At 42.2% G+C, this 16,909-nt stretch overlaps 1 protein-coding gene across 10 annotated transcripts in view; it reads right to left on the reverse strand.

The window, feature by feature from the left end:
• RPS6KA5 (ribosomal protein S6 kinase A5) overlaps positions 1 to 16,909 on the reverse strand; it is a 119,947-nt gene that overhangs the window by 14,249 nt on the left and 88,789 nt on the right. For 9 of the 10 annotated variants that reach the window (XM_006104704.3, XM_023745864.1, XM_023745869.1 and 6 more), the window contains 5 exons: positions 8,805 to 8,955; positions 5,726 to 5,887; positions 4,445 to 4,570; positions 3,917 to 4,050; positions 2,567 to 2,660 (listed from right to left, as the gene is read on the reverse strand). In XM_006104704.3, coding sequence (XP_006104766.1) covers positions 2,567 to 2,660; positions 3,917 to 4,050; positions 4,445 to 4,570; positions 5,726 to 5,887; positions 8,805 to 8,955 — 667 coding nt within the window. The remainder of the gene's footprint in view (positions 1 to 2,566; positions 2,661 to 3,916; positions 4,051 to 4,444; positions 4,571 to 5,725; positions 5,888 to 8,804; positions 8,956 to 16,909) is intronic. The other variant, XM_023745865.1, reaches the window with a different exon arrangement.

Raw genomic sequence — 16,909 nt, forward strand, 5'->3', positions numbered from 1 at the left:
CAATTCTGGTCAGGGCACATGCCTGGGTTGCGGGCTTGATCCCTATTAGAGGGCATGCAGGAGGCTGCTGATAGCTTATTCTCTCTCATCTTTGATGCATCTATCTCTCCCTCTCTTTTTCTCTCTCTGAAATCAATAAAAACATATTTTTAAAAATTATTTTAAAAAATGGAGGGCAATACCTACCTACTCTATAGTGGCTTAAAAGATAGGGATTGGAGTAAAAACTGGATCTGAATGCCAATTTTCTTACGACACTGGGAATATTACTTTACCTCTATGAACTACCTTTAGGATCCTTACAAATTAAATGTCAACAATGAGAAATGTTTATGTGACAGCTTGACTAACAGCCCTCCCAAGACGCCTCTAGTCTACTCCGCAGAACCCGTGGCTGTTACCTTGTGCGGTAAAGGGACCCTGAAGTTGTGAAGGAGGATCTGGAGATGGGGAGACTACCTCAATCATCCATCAGAGTCCACAGTATGAGATGGGGCTATGGAAGCAACAGGTGGATGTGATGCGTGCAGGGTTACAAGTCGAGGAAGTGGGCCCTCTCTAGAAGCTGAAAAAGGCCACTAAATGGACTGTCCCTTAGGGCCTCCAGAGGGAACCAGCCCTATCAGGTGATGTGTTTGTACTGTTTAGGTTTGTGGTACTTTGTCACAGCAGCAATAGGAAACTAACAGAGTCGTAAAGCACGAATCCTAGTCCATAAAATGAATTATACTCTAGCACAGTCAAGGGTGCAGTCCCGCCCGCAATCAATTTCACCCAGTCGTAGAAAACAAGACTGCGTGGACTGGGGACAATCTAGCCACCTGTCACCATCATGGGTAAAACAACCCAAGATGTCAACTGCATATTGGAATGATAATATGTTTATACCAGTACCTACAGGATTATACCATGAGATAATTTATGGTCTAGTAACTCTTGAATCTAAAAATAGCACCTAATAAATATAACTTGAGACTTAAAAAATTCAGGATGCAGTTCCTGAGATCTGACATCAGCCGAAAGGTCAGAGATTGAACGTCTTGGCTGGGAGGTGGCGGGGGGACAGCTGCAAAACCACAGGGGTGGGTGTGGAAGGTCCTCGACCAATCCCATGATTGATGTGTGAATCATCGCCTTCAGCAGATGGTCCAGGCTCTTCCCAAGCTCCCCACCCCGGACAGGGATTGTACCACCTCCACCGTAGGTGACGAGCCCAAGAGGTGGAGCAAGGAGAGGAGCAGGAAGGGCGTTCCCTACTGAGTTCTTGCTACAAAGATGTTCCTTTTCTGGCTATGAGAACAAAAGGCAAGGAGACAATGAGATGATTTTTGCTTACCCACCTGATGTGAGAACCAGCCCGTGTTTCTGCCTCCCCTTTGGCAATAGAGCAAAGTAATTAAAAGCTTGCTCTGAAGTTGAGCTGGCTGGGTTCAGATCCTAGCACTAGCACTTACAAACTGTGAGACTCTGCCCTGTTCCTTAGCTTCTGTGGGTTTCTGTGTTCTTACCTCAGTGAGTTACTGCAGGGACTGAATAAGACACTCCATGTAGAGTGTCTGGTACAGTGCCTGGACCACATGAGGTATGATAGCACACAGCCACAGTTTTTACAGTTATGATGCTGCTGCTGCCTGGTTTCACCGGGATGTATCACTGTCGGGTGCAGCACTTGGGGAAATTTCAATGTGGAGAGAAGTGGACCACAGCTGTCCTAGGACAGGGATGTTACCGTAGTACAAGGGGAGGGCCCAGAGCCAGAGACCAGCCTTTCCCAACAAGGTTTTCACTGACTTGCTATGTGACCTTGGACAAGTCTCATGACCCTTCTGAATCCCAGTTTCTTCTTTGGTAAAACCAAAGTCTATTTCCTTAGATTTATTAAATTTAAAAGGGAGTTTTAGCTGGATTTAGCTCTTGTGCCCAGCATGTTGTCTTGAGCAGGGCTGTGTCCCACCCAGACCCAGAGGAATTTCTGCCCTGGAAGGTGGCAATGGAGGAACCGGGGAGGAGACAGGGGCCTGACACAATGGCGCTCCTCTTGTATCCCAAGGTACATGCGTCTGTCAGGATTCTGTTAAAAATCGGAGCTGGGAGTAGAAGAGGGAGCAGCAAGACATGGCCTGGAATGAGAAGATGAAAGGGAAGTCTCTTTGCCTTTCTGCTTCCTGTTTGTACTTTAGCTTGCTCCAATTAGGCTTAAGGTTCTCTACGTTCTATTTTAGAAGTAAAAGGAAAGTCGAAGGCTGAATGTTCCTGAGTCCTGAGAGGTCTGAGCGACTGAGCTCCGGTGGGAGCAGCTGAACTGGTGTTAGCAGTGCGGCCGGCGGCAGTGGCCTCTGTCCTCCTGCCATGTCATCTACCGCTGCCGCTGAAGGAGAAACGCGGAAGCGAAAGGTCGCACTGACTTGGGGGTGGGGAAGAGAGTGGAGGGGTTGGTTTCTCTGCCCTCTGTAGTGGCTGGTGATGTCCCATATTTTTAACTCTGACCCAGGAGCACCAACAAAGCTGGTAAAAAAGTAAAAACTCGAATGTGAATTAGTATGCACAGAAGAGGACTGTGGACTACCTGATCATGAAAAACTTCGTGCAATTTCACGATATTGGGGTGTCCTTCACAGAGCTTCAGTGCTGTTATTTCTTTCTGAGTATTGGCTTCCATCCTACGAGATGAAACAGTTAGTCTCTACAAACCTCTGCGCCAAGTTTTATGTCAGTGCTGCTCCAAACCTCATTTTGTTTTTATTTACAGTGTATTCAGAATATAAGTGTCAAAGTATGAGAATGAAGTTTCCATGAAAGTAATGAGTCATACTACCCACCAGAACAAGCAATGCATTATTCTGAGAAAAGACTGTTTCTGAGTCAGAAAAGAGCTAATCACACGAAGAAATGGATGCCCTTCTTGCCCGACAATTTGGTAATAAGAATATATGATTATGGAGGTAATAACCAGTTACCAAAACAACCTGCTGGCTCTCAATGCTACCAGTAGGTTGCTAAATAATTATTTTTAAAAAAGTATTTCAAATAAACAACGAATAGGCATGACAACAGCTGCTGAACTCACTAAGCCAGTTTGATTAAATATCACTGCCATGGGAGTTTTCTCACAGGAAAATCAAAAGCCTATCATACTACGATTTATGTCTGAAATGGATTCCTTTATCTGAAAATATCTATTAGAGTTAGAAGCATAACGGATCAATTGAGAAGCCAAATGGCCAAACCTGTGGGTAACAAGCCTTATAATACATTGTTGATTTCCTTTTAAATAAAAGTCTTAATTTATAGAATCCACAGACTAGGATCCTATATAACAAAGAGGTAATATGCAAATTGACCGTCATACCCTCGCACAAGATGGCCACTCCCATGTGGTCACAAGATGGCCGGCAGGGGAGGGTGATCAGGCCAGCAGGGGAGGGCACTTAGGGGTGACCAGGCCTGTAGGGGAGGGCAGGTGGGGGCGATCAGGCCTGCAGAGGAGGGCAGTTGGGGGTGACCAGGCCTGTAGGGGAGGGCAGTTGGGGGCGACCAGGCCTGCAGGAGAGGGCATTTGGGGGTGACCAGGCCTGTAGAGGAGGGCAGTTGGGGGTGACCAGGCCTACAGGGGAGGGCAGTTGGGGGTGACCGGGCCGGCAGGGGAGTGGTTAGAGGGTGATCAGGTTGGCAGGCAGAAGCGGTTAGGGGCAATCAGGCAGGCAGGCAGGCAGGCAGGCGAGTGGTTGGGAGCCAGCAGTCTTGGATTGTGAGAGGGATGTCCGACTGCTGGTTTAGTTGGCAGTCAGACATCCCCCGAGGGGTCCTAGATTGGAGAGGGTGCGGGCTAGGCTGAGGGACAACCCCCCCAGTGCACAAATTTCGTGCACCAGGCCTCTAGTGAATACATAAGAGAAACTGCCAGAAATGGTCATACCTTTTGCTGATTATTTTGACTGCAAATGCTTGGTTACTTTTTTTGTGTATGCACTTTCGACAAATTGAAAAACTTCCTTCTCCCAGTGGCTTGTCTTTCAGATCTAGGTCATAGTGCTGATAGAATGGAGAGTCCTGATAGGAGACCAACATCATTTAACTTAAGAAAATATCAGTAACACACACGGGGTAAATAAAACTGCAAAGTAATAGGACATTATTAATGTTAATAAATATAAATGGAATACATGCGTGGATCATCTTCTAAAATTCATCTTACTTTAGCTCATTTCTATGTTCATCTGTATCATTGATTTAAGTCACATAATTTTTGATCATTGTAAAAAGGAGCTCATTCACACTGATGTTAATAATTCTCTAGGGCAAATAATGCTATTCCATTTATTCATTTCTTAAAACCGCATCTTGGTCGAATGGTAAGTCTATTAAGTTTACTGGCCTTGAGAATGTTAATCAGTATTAGTATCTAAACCATAAATATGTCATTTAATTAACCACATCTATATACCTTGATCATTGCACTCCTGGCAACATTTGTCGCCCCAGGACGTTCCACTCCTGTGTGACACTGAAGAGGATCTACAACAGCTGCGTTGGGCTTGAAGAGAATGGAAGGAGCAACGAAGGAATAGCCCTAAAAGTCAAAAGCAAAGGTGAGAATACAGATTTGCAATTTTCCAGTTTAGCATAGACTAGACTGTAATAATCTTTTCTTAAGTCAAGAAAAAAGAATAAAAAACACTCAAATATTCGGTAAGATAATTCTAATTTTATTGTATTTGTAATCTAAAATGCAAGATTATTTCAAATTAATAGAAAAATGCTTTCCAGAAGGAGATAATGCCATCTTCTGGTAGAACTAAACCAATTCAAAATTAAAGGCAGAAAAATACCTCTCCTCAAAAAAAAAAAAAAAAAAAAAAAAAATACCTCTTCTCTATTTCACACCAAAAATCTGACTCATAGGTGTAATTCTTTTGCATTGCTGATAAAAGTTTATTTATAAACACAACTAACTTCTCAAAAAAGGTCGAGTTAAGGTATTAAGCAAAGTGGTCCAAGTGCCACTGTTTTCCAAACTAGAAAAAAAAACAAGTTACATTCCAGTTGGTTTCGAAGTCAGCAATTTTTTGACTGATTCTATTTCCTTAGACTCATTAAATTTAAAATTAAGTTTTAGAAAAGGAATAAAATCAAGTGGCAGAAGGATGTCTTGAACCAAAAGTGACATAATGATGGATGATTAATCTGTTCAGGCTAGAACATTCACTAGTTCAGTGAACATTTTCTAAATACCTACTATGTGCCCAGCCAAGTGCTAGACATTCGTGTCACGAATGTTCAGAGACATGGTCTGGATGGCCAGGTGCAGCCATACTTATTTGTGGAAGTCAAAGGAGGGAAGCTATGATGCCACTTAATAGAATATTTCATCTTAAGTCTGAGAAAGATTCTTTTCTCAATACAAAATCCTTTCTAAACATTTTTTGAGCAGTTAAGATTATTCACTGAAGACAAAGAATCAGATAACATTATTTATGAACTAAAGAATCTTTTATATAAATAGGGATAAAATAAAGTAGTATTATGTTTTCTATAAAAGAGTCTGAACTGAAATAAAATTTCAGGGATAAAAAATCAAGTTTTCCTATAAAAAATAAGCACATAAACAATGTTTGCTATTTAACAAACCATAAGCTTTAGTTAACAATGTTTAAATCTCTGTATTTAAAATTTTTGAAGATTCAAAGCATGCCTGGCCAACGCACATGCACAGCCTGGAGCTCACCTGAAACAGCCTCTCGGAGTTCTGGGGCAGCGCTGCCGGGGAGTAGGTGGGATCCATTTCTGTGAACTCTTCTGCAAAGTTACTCACATCTAATTCATCTCGGATGACTGGCTTAAATGGTGCGGGCACTTTTTTGGCAGCTAAATCATCCCAATTTATTTTCTAAAACAGAGGAAGAAAGTTAGTACAAAATAGAAATCAGCAAAGTTGAAATATATTTCCTAAGAATAACAAAGCCGGATTAGGATTTTAATTGATCATAGAAAGAGGCATATATTTCAAAGTAATGATTAAATATATATATTTATAAGCATGAGTATATTTCTGATGGCAGCTTAGCAGAGCCTGACATGGAGTCTCATTATGTCCTCTAGGGGGCACCAGGGCACCCTAGTTTACCCTTAGGGACAACAGAAAAGTAACTTTTGTTCTGAGCCTCCAGGGAAAGTTTAAGCCAAAACAAAACAAAACAAAGCAAAATAAAACAAACTCTAATGAAGGGCTTTAAGATGCCCGGTGACTATGGCCATAAAGTCTAAAGGCACATGCCTATTCTCTAGAGGCAGTGTTACTTAGCTTTCCTCCTGGTCATCTGGACAGATCAGAAAATAAACGCAGCACAAGGCATGTATTTACTTACATCTATAAGCTTAAATGATACTATCGTATTGATGAATCACTCTTTCTCATTCCACTGTACTCATGCCTCTTAAACACTGCCTCTTCTCTTCCCATGGGATAATCCAAGCCCCCTTTCCACACATAGCAGACACTCACTGTCTGATAAATTGCTGCTTTATATTACTCAGATGCAACCCTCTGCTCTTTTTTTATGCTCCTTTTGTCACTTAACACAACATCAGATAATGCTTTACGAAACTGCGCCCTACAGATATCCTATTCAGATATGTCTTCAAGTCTAAGATGTCATCATTGATAGTAAGATATTACATTATGCACCATTAAGAAAGAAAAAGCAGCCCTAGCTGGTTTTGCTCAGTGGATGGAGTGTTGGCCTGGGGACTGAAGGGTCCCAGGTTCGATTCCGGTCAAGGGCACATGCCCAGGTTGCAGGCTCAGTGCAGCGGATTGGTGATTCTCTCTCATCATTGATGTTTCTATCTCTCTTTCTCTCTCTCTCCCCCTTCCTCTCTGAAATCAATAAAAGTATATTTTAAAAATAAAAAAAAAGCATTACCAATTAGAGCAGTGAGATGATGTCTACTGAAAGATGTATACTGATTTCAGAGAGGGTAAAATGTGAAACCTGCATTTCTAGGTTGGTGACATTGTGTAAGTTCAATCAACTAACATAAAATGTTTTTATTATGCCCTCTTGTGGAGGCAATGGAGATAAAATCATTAAGCTGCTCGAATTTTTCAGCTAGAATGGTTTTAGAGATCATTTAATTTATCTCCTTTATTCGACCCAGATGGGAATTGAGCCTGGGAATAAGAATTAACCATTTCACTTAAACATTAGCTAGTGGAAGGGTCAGGATTTGAACACAGTCTCTTGACTTCCTACTAGTGTTCTTTCCTCTGTGGCTGTAATGTTTTCCATTTTATGATTTGTGCTTGGCTACTGTACATACATTAGGAGAAACTTCTAGAGTAAGGAGGTAATTTAAAGAAATATGCTGTTAGCAGGAGAATGTTTATTATATAGAAAACTGAATGCTATTATAACCCTTTCCACCTCTACTCCATTTAGGTCTTTAAAGTAGAATTCTGGTTTTTCCTTAAGTCTCCTTATCATTTAAAAGGTCAAGGCAATTAAATAACCTAAAATTACTATTCCAAGCTAGAGAGAAAAGAATTTTCTCTAATATGAAGGATATGTTGTAATATTCACAAATACAGGGAATCGTGGAGAGAAAAATTCTAGGAAAATCTGATTGGAGATATTTTGTTTGAATACTTTTTTGAATTTTATCTTATTAATTTTTGAGCCAAACTTCTGAACAAGATATATGAAATCGTTTGTTCAACTGTTAACTTTCCTATGCCACATGCATCTATGAAATGTGCATACTGAGAAATTAATTTTATTCTAAATGTATTTGCCGCTATGTATGGAGACTGAAATAACTGCACTTTTTTGAGCACCGAAGTAGAGATAATTCTTACTCTCAATCACTATTTGTTCTTCCATATTTAAAAACAATAAATAATGCGAAAGCTTACTCTACAGCAGAGTTTTTTTCTTTGCATCGGTAGCTATTTTCGTTTGTTTTGGTGCTAATAATGTAAAAGTTCAGTTTGCAGAATAAAAATAAAACTTGGACGTCCCTTTAGACCAGAAATATTTAGGTTATGCTTGTTGATATGATGAAATTATTTAAAAGCCAGAAGCTCGAGGTATTAGAAATCAAGGTCAGAGTATCCCAAGTTGACCATTTAGACTGAAATAATTGAAACAGCCAACTCAGTCAATTCAACTTTTTCCCCCCAGTTATCTAACATTTTGGGGGGTTTTCTGGGGACAAAATTGAGCAAACTGAGTTGAGCAGCTATATTGGTATCCTGTGGTGTGGTCTCATTAGGCATCTTTAGAATAGAAAAAGCACTTTCTCAAGTACAAAGAAAATAAATGAGTGATTCTCTATGTGTTATAGACATGTCACTAAGAAATAGGGAGATTTCTAAATTCTCTGAGATTTCTCTGGGAAAAGAAGAGATAAAATCACTATCTAAAAGGTACAACACAGGGATCATGAACTGAGAGAGAAGCAAAACATATAATAAAAGTCTCCTTAGTTCATATGCCTAAATCTTGTGATCATAAATGGAAGCTAATACTCAGAAACTCTAACCAATTAGTATGTAAAGAATCAAATGTTACTATGATCCCCCCCGCCCCCCAACTCCTGCTTCATTTAGGGAGAAAGAGACCACTAGGTCTCTACCAGTCGAATTTTGATCCTTCCTAAAAGGTCCCTGTCACTTTAAAAAAGAAAAAGTGCCATGTACATGAAAATAGGGAGAAAACAACTCAAAAGAGACCATGTTCACTCATTTCACCAAGAATGTTGAACAGTGAAATCAGCAGGGCATAGATCTGCTCAATAACTTTCACCTGAAAAAAGAGATGCTCTTTGATTTCATCTGCATCACGCGGACCACATCCCAATCTTTTCTTAGGATCTTTCATCAGAAGACGCTGAATTAAGTCTTTAGCTAAAGCACTCATATCTTGGGGGTACGGAGGCTCACTTTTTAATATTCTCCTGTAGGCAGATAAAACTTGTGGTTAAAACGATCAGAGGCCGAAGCGACAGTGACGGTATTCTTAGCAAAAACAAGAAGAGCACAATGCACTTGGAAATTGAACAAATGTGAAAAACATACACAAGGATATTTAAAATATGAAATCAAATTTATGAAACTTAAATAAGCAGAAACAAAAAGGACTGGATCCTTTTTCAATATAAATCAATACTAACACGAAGCCACCACCCAAATATTTAATTGGGAAGAAATGAAAAGGAAAGCTTGGGGCCAGACAAGACCAACTACCTATGGACTAAACCCTACGATGAAAGATTTCACAATGGAAGCAACTCTTAATAAATTCAGGGAAGTAAGTTCAGTATCCAGATTTGAAAGGACAAACAAAGCCCCGAACCATACCCGCCTCGCTTGTCTTTCTCTGCATGCCAGCAAACAGAAGGGGCCAGCGGGAGAGCAGTGGGAAGGAAAACTGAAGTGGGGAGTCAGACCACCTGGATGTGGCTCTGCTCTTGGTATCTGAACAGCCCGGGCTTCTGCTTCACTTCCTACCACAATGAAACAGACAGGCAAGCTCTGGAAGGCAAGTGCCACTCAAGGGCAGAGTCAAGTCTGCTCCTTATTATGGGAAGTAAAAAATGAAGATAATCCAGCCCCTTGATGAAATATCTGAATTTATTCTAAGGTCACAGAAGAGATCAATCCAATCCAAATAAATGTACTTTTGCCCCCCTGCAAAGGCAGATCAATAATTTTATGAGAAACAAAAGAGTGGAAGGGACATAGAAATTAAGAAGCTTAACACAATCATGGAGATACACAGTTATTCATTATATGGGTTTACAAAAATGCCCCCTGTTGTGCATTAAAATGAGTAAGTTATGGGTCAAAACAGATAAGTTTATAAGACAGTACAGTGTGGTAAGAACATGGATTTTGCAGCCAGACTGAGTTCACTCTCAGAGTTAAACAAGTTCTGCTGCTTACTGGCTGTGTGACCTTGAGGCAGTTCATCTCTTTGTATCTCGATTTTATCAACTGTAAAATGGGGATAACAACATTATCTACCTGAAATGGGTATTACGGCGTTTAAATGAGCTAAGATAGGATGCACAGCACGAAGCACAGCAAATGCTTGATAAAATGAGCTACTGCTATCCTATATAATAAAAGCCTAATATGCTACGTGCCCAGTTGTCCGGTCAGTCATTCAACCAATCAAAGCATAATATACTAATGACATGCAAAGGCCGCTCAATTGCTCACTATGAGGTGCACTGACCACCAGGGAGCAGACAGTTGACCAGTCGACCAGTCACTATGACGTGCACTGACCACCAGGGGGCAGACAGTCAACCAGTTGACCAATCGCTATGACATGCACTGACCATAGGGGGCAGGTGCTCCAACTGGTAAGTGAGCTTGCTGATGGGGTCCAGCTGATTGGGACTGAGCAAGACGGGCCGGACACGCCCTGGAGCCCTCCTACGGTCCCTCCCCAGCCCCAACCATGCACCGGTGGTGGGGTGCCTCAGCCTGGCCTGTGCCCTCTTGCAATCCAGAACCCCTTGGGGGATGTCGGAGAGCCAGTTTCAGCCTGATCCTGCAGGCCAGGTCGAGGGACCCCACTGGTGCATGAATTTGTGCACCGGGCCTCTAGTACTTCCATAAGTGGAGACTGTAGCAGGTAGCCCCTGAGAATCTGTAAAACAACGGTGGAACTGTAAATTTTTACTAAAAACTCCAGCAGTGCTGTTCATTGCAAAGCTACTTCAATTTCTAGCACTCCATCTGGAGAATGTAGGGGATGACGGTAGAACAAGTGAAAAGATGAGCAGCGCCCTCTTGTCATCTCAATTCTTTACATTCTTCCATTGCTCACTGCTCAGCAGGATTTTCAGCATCAGAGACAATCCTCCCCTCAGATCAGGTGCCCACATGTCTGACAGAGAAAACAGGAGCCCTGTCCTCAGGGAAAAACAAGCACTGCCTTTTCCATTTCCCCACCTTGAATGTGCCTCTGCTCCGCAGGCAGGAATGTGCTGTGCAAGAGGATCAGAATAAAGACACATGGCTGCAGGCATTCTTTTCTGAGCCCTGGACCGACATCCTCTGAGGTTCTGACTCTAGACTATTACTTCCTCAACCCCAGTCATCTGCCGTTGACTGCAAGTCGACTCTGTGCTGGTCACTGGGGAAAGAAGTGGTCAGTCATGTGGACCCACGGTGGGTTCAGCCACAAAAGGAGGAGCTCTGAGAGAGCAGTGAGCGCCTGAAAACAGGGATGGCTCACCGAGATGCCAGAACTGGAGGAAGAGCAGGAGACCTATGCACACCCAGGGCACACAGAACGCATACAACCAGGGTGGGTGGCAGGTGCAGGGAACAAGAGTTCTAGATTCGGAGGAAGCAGGGATCGGGTTGGGAAGAAACTGAGCGGAAATCTGAAGGAATTCCTGTCGAAAATATGCTGATGAGGGAACATGGAGAACAGTATGGTAGCCCCAAATCCTCAACTTTCCCAAGTGAAAGTAATATGGCCAGAACCAGCAGCAGTAGAGCCTTGCAGATGATGAGGCACCACCATTCCAGCTGGGAGCAGTGAGAGCAGGAGCCACGTAAGAGACTCCTCCTCAATGTGGCGGTAAATAGAGTGGCCCAGGGTCTCCTCAGCAGGTGCGGAGGGCTGACGCCTGTTCCTGGTAGGACACTCATGCCAGGAAGAGAAGCAGAAATTGGGGTGGGGTGGAAGAGAGGGCTCCTAGCAGGCTTAAACCTTTTCTCCTAGGAAGATGACCTTGGGTTTACCTTCTTACACAGTTTCCTTGAAATGAATGAATCACATCAATGTGAAATGTCAGCCATGCCTGGTTATTGTGAAATAACCCAAGAGGTGACCTGCACCTGGCCGGAGAGGTGGGGGCAGGCACGTAAGCCCTGAAGGTTGTCTGGCTCAGGGCTGTTAAAATACTTCCAGCAAACTGTGTGTTATCTCTTATCCCCAAGGTGTCCGTGTGGGGGCTTGGCAGCTGCGCTCATGGGAGCTGTACGATGCCGTTTCCGTGTTGAGCTTCCCATGCTGGGGTGGTCCACACCCACCCACTTAATCTCATCGCTAATGGCTGAGTGTGCCTTTCTGGGCTGGGAAACCAGGCCGAGGCGGTGGGCAGGCCAGGCCAAGGGACCCCACCGGTGCACGATCAGGGCCAGGGAGTGTCCACAGGAAGGCTCCAGGGTGTGCGCCCAGTCCCGATCGGCTGACCCCAGCAGCAAGGTAACCTACAGGTTTGATGCTGTCATGCTGATTCACTCTGCTTCCCCACCCATGTCCTGCTAGAAAGCTAAGTCAAATTTCTGCCCTGTGTTTCATTCAGGGCTCTAAACCCTCCACCGTCCTAGAGAGTGCTTCAGAGGGCAAATGAGTAATACAGTATGATCCAGCTCTACCCCACATGCAAGTGAAGCAGACATAAACAGATCGAAAGGATGATGAAAGAAAACAAGGAAAAGAAGGCTGAAGAATATGAGTACCAAGGGAGGGTCGTTTCACTCTAGTCTCCAGCTGCCACAATTGGTTCGTGTGGAATAATGTGTAGATGAATAGCTACTGTGACACACATTAATAGATTTGGGAGTAATCAGCAAAAACAACAACAAAAAACCCTGGGAACACAGATGTTGCTATTGGGTACATAATACCTAAAATGAGGAAGAAAAGAAAAAATGTAACAGTACATTGGGAATCAAGAAGGCTTCTTAAAATATGCCAATAAAGGATTTGATCATAAAGACGTAAGAAGGATAAGAAATCCAAGGAAAAAGGAAATATAATCTCTTTTTAAAAGAGGGTAAGATACGGTAATATTGTAATTACTCTATATATAACTCTGGAAGCGACACATCTATAAACAGAAAAATTTTTTTATTACAAACTAGAGGCCCAGTGCATGGATTCCTGCACCGGTGGGGTCCCTTGGCCTGGCCTGTGGCTCTCTGACATCCCCTGAGGGGTCCCAGATTGCGAGAGGGTGCAGGCCAGGCCAAGGGACGCCACCGGTGCACGATCAGGGCCAGGGAGGGTCCACAGGAAGGCTCCAGGGTGTGCGCCCAGTCCCGATCGGCTGGACCCCAGCAACAAGGTAACCTACCAGTTGGAGCATCTGCCCCCTGGTGGTCAGTCCACGTCATAGCTACCTGTCGAACGGTCGAATGGTTGCTTAGGCTTTTATATATACAGATGAGCTAATTCAAGGTGTTACTGAATAATTAATATGGATAAAATGTAAAAATTCAACAAATTACTGCTTGATTTTGTTTTAGAATATTATATCGTCACATGCAAAATCAATGCATTAAAATAATCACCTAAAAAGAAAGCACATCTTGGGAGGACAAATAGTCACCTAAACCTTTTGTAAAGGACACATGGTAGACAGACTTCTCAGATGGTCCCCAATAACCACTGTCTCCTAACCAACATCCACAAGAAAGATGACATGGTGCCATTTTCATGATCAGTTTAAAAATGCCATCTTCCTAGCAGACTCCCTCTATTGCCTTCCTAGCTTGCATGCTCCGAAGAAGCAAGCTACCATGTTGGACAGGCCAACACGGCAAGGAATGGAAGGTGGTCTTCAGCCAATAGCCAGTGAGGATCTGAGGCTTTAGTCCAACAAACCTGCGGAACCGAATCCTGCCAACAACCCATGCGCTTGGAAGCGGCTCCTTTCCCAGTTGAGCCAACACTTTGCAGCCTAGGAGTGACCTTGAAGCAGAGGACTTAGCGAAGCTGATCCACAGAAACTCTGAGATAATAAGCATTTTTAGGTCATTTGTTTCCTGGCAATGGATAATGGATAACTAATACAAGGCCAGGCAATAAATACTGTAGGCTTGGAGAGCTATACGGTCTCTGTGGCAACTATTCAACCCTGCAGCGGTAGCAGGAACGCAGCCAGAGATGACAGCAAATGAAGGAGCACGGACGGCTGTGTTCTGATAAAATGTTCCTGTGGGCACTGAAATCCCACTTTCATATAATTTTCACATGCCACAAAATACTGTTCATCTTTTGACTTTTTCAACTATTTAAGAATATAAAATCCATTCTCTTTTTTCCTAAACTATAAGAGAAAATTTAAAAAGTTACAGAGGCAAAAGAAGGGCCCTTGGAGTTTAGGAGAAAGGTAAAGCTAAGGCGCCTGGGGGGAGGAAAGGGAGTCGGAAAGGCACCTTGTGCTCCCAAGAGGGGGAGCTGCTAAAATCCATTCTTAGCTCAAAGGCCACCCTCAGAAGATAGGCAGCAGAATGGATTTGGCCCGAGGGCTATAGTCTGCCAACCCCTGACCTAAATAGCACAATTAGAACTTTTGTTTAATATCATTATTTTGATACCACTTAGACCTGAATTTAATAACGTTATGTTTATAATAGTCCAATGAACATATTAAGAAAGCATACCTTATTGATAGAAAATGAGGGACCAAATAAACATTTCTTGGCAAACATTTTCTACATTTTCTTGGCAGAGAAAGTGAGACAAACAACCCTGTCAGAGATGATGGAAGAGCCGTGAACAGAAGCTCTGTGTCCTGGTTCCTAGGTGAAGGAATATTCAATTATCATGCTTTACAAAGCTCCAGCCAAGTGCAGGGCGCCTGCTTGAGGGGCAGGCAGAAAAATCGAAGGAAGTCCCAGTGACTGGATGGGTGGACACCTCCCCGTGCAGCAGTAACATACACCCTAACAGAAGTTCTACACAAGGCAATAGAACAGTGATGGCGAACCCTGTGAGCTCGGCGTGTCAGCATTTTGAAAAACCCTAACTTAACTCTGGTGCCGTGTCACATATAGAAATTTTTTGGTATTTGCAACCATAGTAAAACAAAGATTTATACTTTTGATATTTATTTTATATATTTAAATGCCATTTAACAAAGAAAAATCAACCAAAAAAATGAGTTCGCGTGTCACCTCTGACACGTGTGTCATAGGTTCGCCATCACTGCAATAGAAGCTAGTAGGAAACATAGTAAGAAAAGAAGATGCTACAAACATGAAATAAAAATAAGAGCCCAGCCAGTGTGACTCAGTGGTTGAACTTGAACCTATGCACCAAGAGGTCATGGTTTAATTCTCAGTCAGGGCACATGCCTGGGTTGCAGGCTCGATTCCCGGTGAGGGGTGTGCAGGAGGCAGCTGACTGATGTTCTCTCTCAATGATATTTCTATCTCTCTCTCCCTTTCCTTTCGTCTCTCTCTCTCTCTCTCTAAAAAAATAAATAAAAATATATTTAATTAAAAAAATAAGAAAGAGACTCACAGAAAGCTAAAGAGCAATCATTCAAATCTATAATATTGTCAATTTAGTATTGTCCAAAATGGTACCAAGCTATGAGGAGTCGGGAAATGATTTCATATAAACGGTAAGAAAACTAGAAAGGGAACCCTAGGTAAAACTACTTTCAAATACCTAAAGCAACGTCTGGGAGAAACAACAGAACTTCCCTCTGTTTTCAGAGGACAGAACCAGGACTGACATGCAGAGGTTAGAGGAAGGTGATTCTACTTATTTTAAGCGGAAAAAACTTCTATACAACTAAAGTTGTTCTGTTGAAGGGGCTTCCTTGAAAATGCCTATATATCATGCCACCCATTCATTGATAGCACTCAGACAGAGGAGATGACTATCAGGGACACTGATGAAGGATTCTTACATCACTGAGAAGGTTTTGTTCTCATTCTAAACTCTTTTATTTTACAATTTGATGGACCAGAAAAACAATCTTGTTCTGATTTTAGGCTACCTGTAGACAACAACAGGCAAGCAGATAACTTGGAAAATCTATTATTTTGAAACATCTCAAGTAAAAACTATAAAAAATATGCAGAGTTCAGGGAAGATCACAATAATTAAAGAATGAAAGAACTAAATGATGAGAAAAAGCCCTGGTTAATTAGGACATTTGGGGATAAGACAATGATATATTATTTTAAAAAGAACAGACTGAAAGATTTTACACAGGAAAGAAAATCAGAAGGACTATCTTGAAAGGGAAAGGTAACGTAAGATAACTTAGTCGTCGCATTGTTTATAAATTTCAGGAACAAAAAATAAATGCCACAGAAAACCATGGAATCGTAAGTTAACACCAGGTTTTAAACAAACTATTAACAACATGACAAACTGAATAATTAATTAACTAAAGGGCAAATCCTATCTGAATTCTTGAAAAATCTGCTCTAGTTTTAAGATTTTAAGAATCTGACTCAGGCTCATTTTCTCTTTCTAAAACCGGAATGCCAACTGATTGAGCTAAAGGCAGTTAAGAGCAATTTAAATTTGGACAACACTTGGTTCAGAATGTTCCTGCCATCACAACCAACAATATACTATCTCTCTGCAGGCAGCGCTGTGCTGGAGAGAAAAATCACAAAGAAGATTGCTTGAGTCATGGGATCCAGATGAGGGGACTCACTCAGAGGAGCCACTACTTAATGCTGTCAGGTTAAGCCCACCCTTTGCACCTGTCACCGCGACAGGTATGACCTTGCAAAGGGACCCAAATTCTCAAGACTGTAGCCAAGGTTTTATAAAATTCTGAAACATTTTCAAACCATCAAAAAGCCCATTTAAAATAAGCCAAGTCATATTTAGTATTTTTAATAACTGATGATGATTTTAACTATGAATTTAACAAGAAATAGTCCTATCCCTTAACTTGGTATTAACTAGCTGGGACAGCAAGAAATTATTTATATGTACTTCCTAATCTTTCCTGTAAAAGGTTCATTTAAAATTTTCAATTGAAGTTTAATTGATGTACAACACACTTCCCACATACAAAGAAGACAACTTGCCCTGACTGGGTTGGCTCAGTGGATAGAGCGTCGGCCTGCGGACTGAAGGGTCCCAGGTTTGATTCCGGTCAAGGGCATGTGCCCTGGTTGTGG

Source organism: Myotis lucifugus, unplaced genomic scaffold, assembly GCF_000147115.1.
Source record: "Myotis lucifugus unplaced genomic scaffold, Myoluc2.0 scaffold_593, whole genome shotgun sequence".
In the NCBI taxonomy this organism is placed as follows: Eukaryota; Metazoa; Chordata; class Mammalia; order Chiroptera; family Vespertilionidae; genus Myotis; species Myotis lucifugus.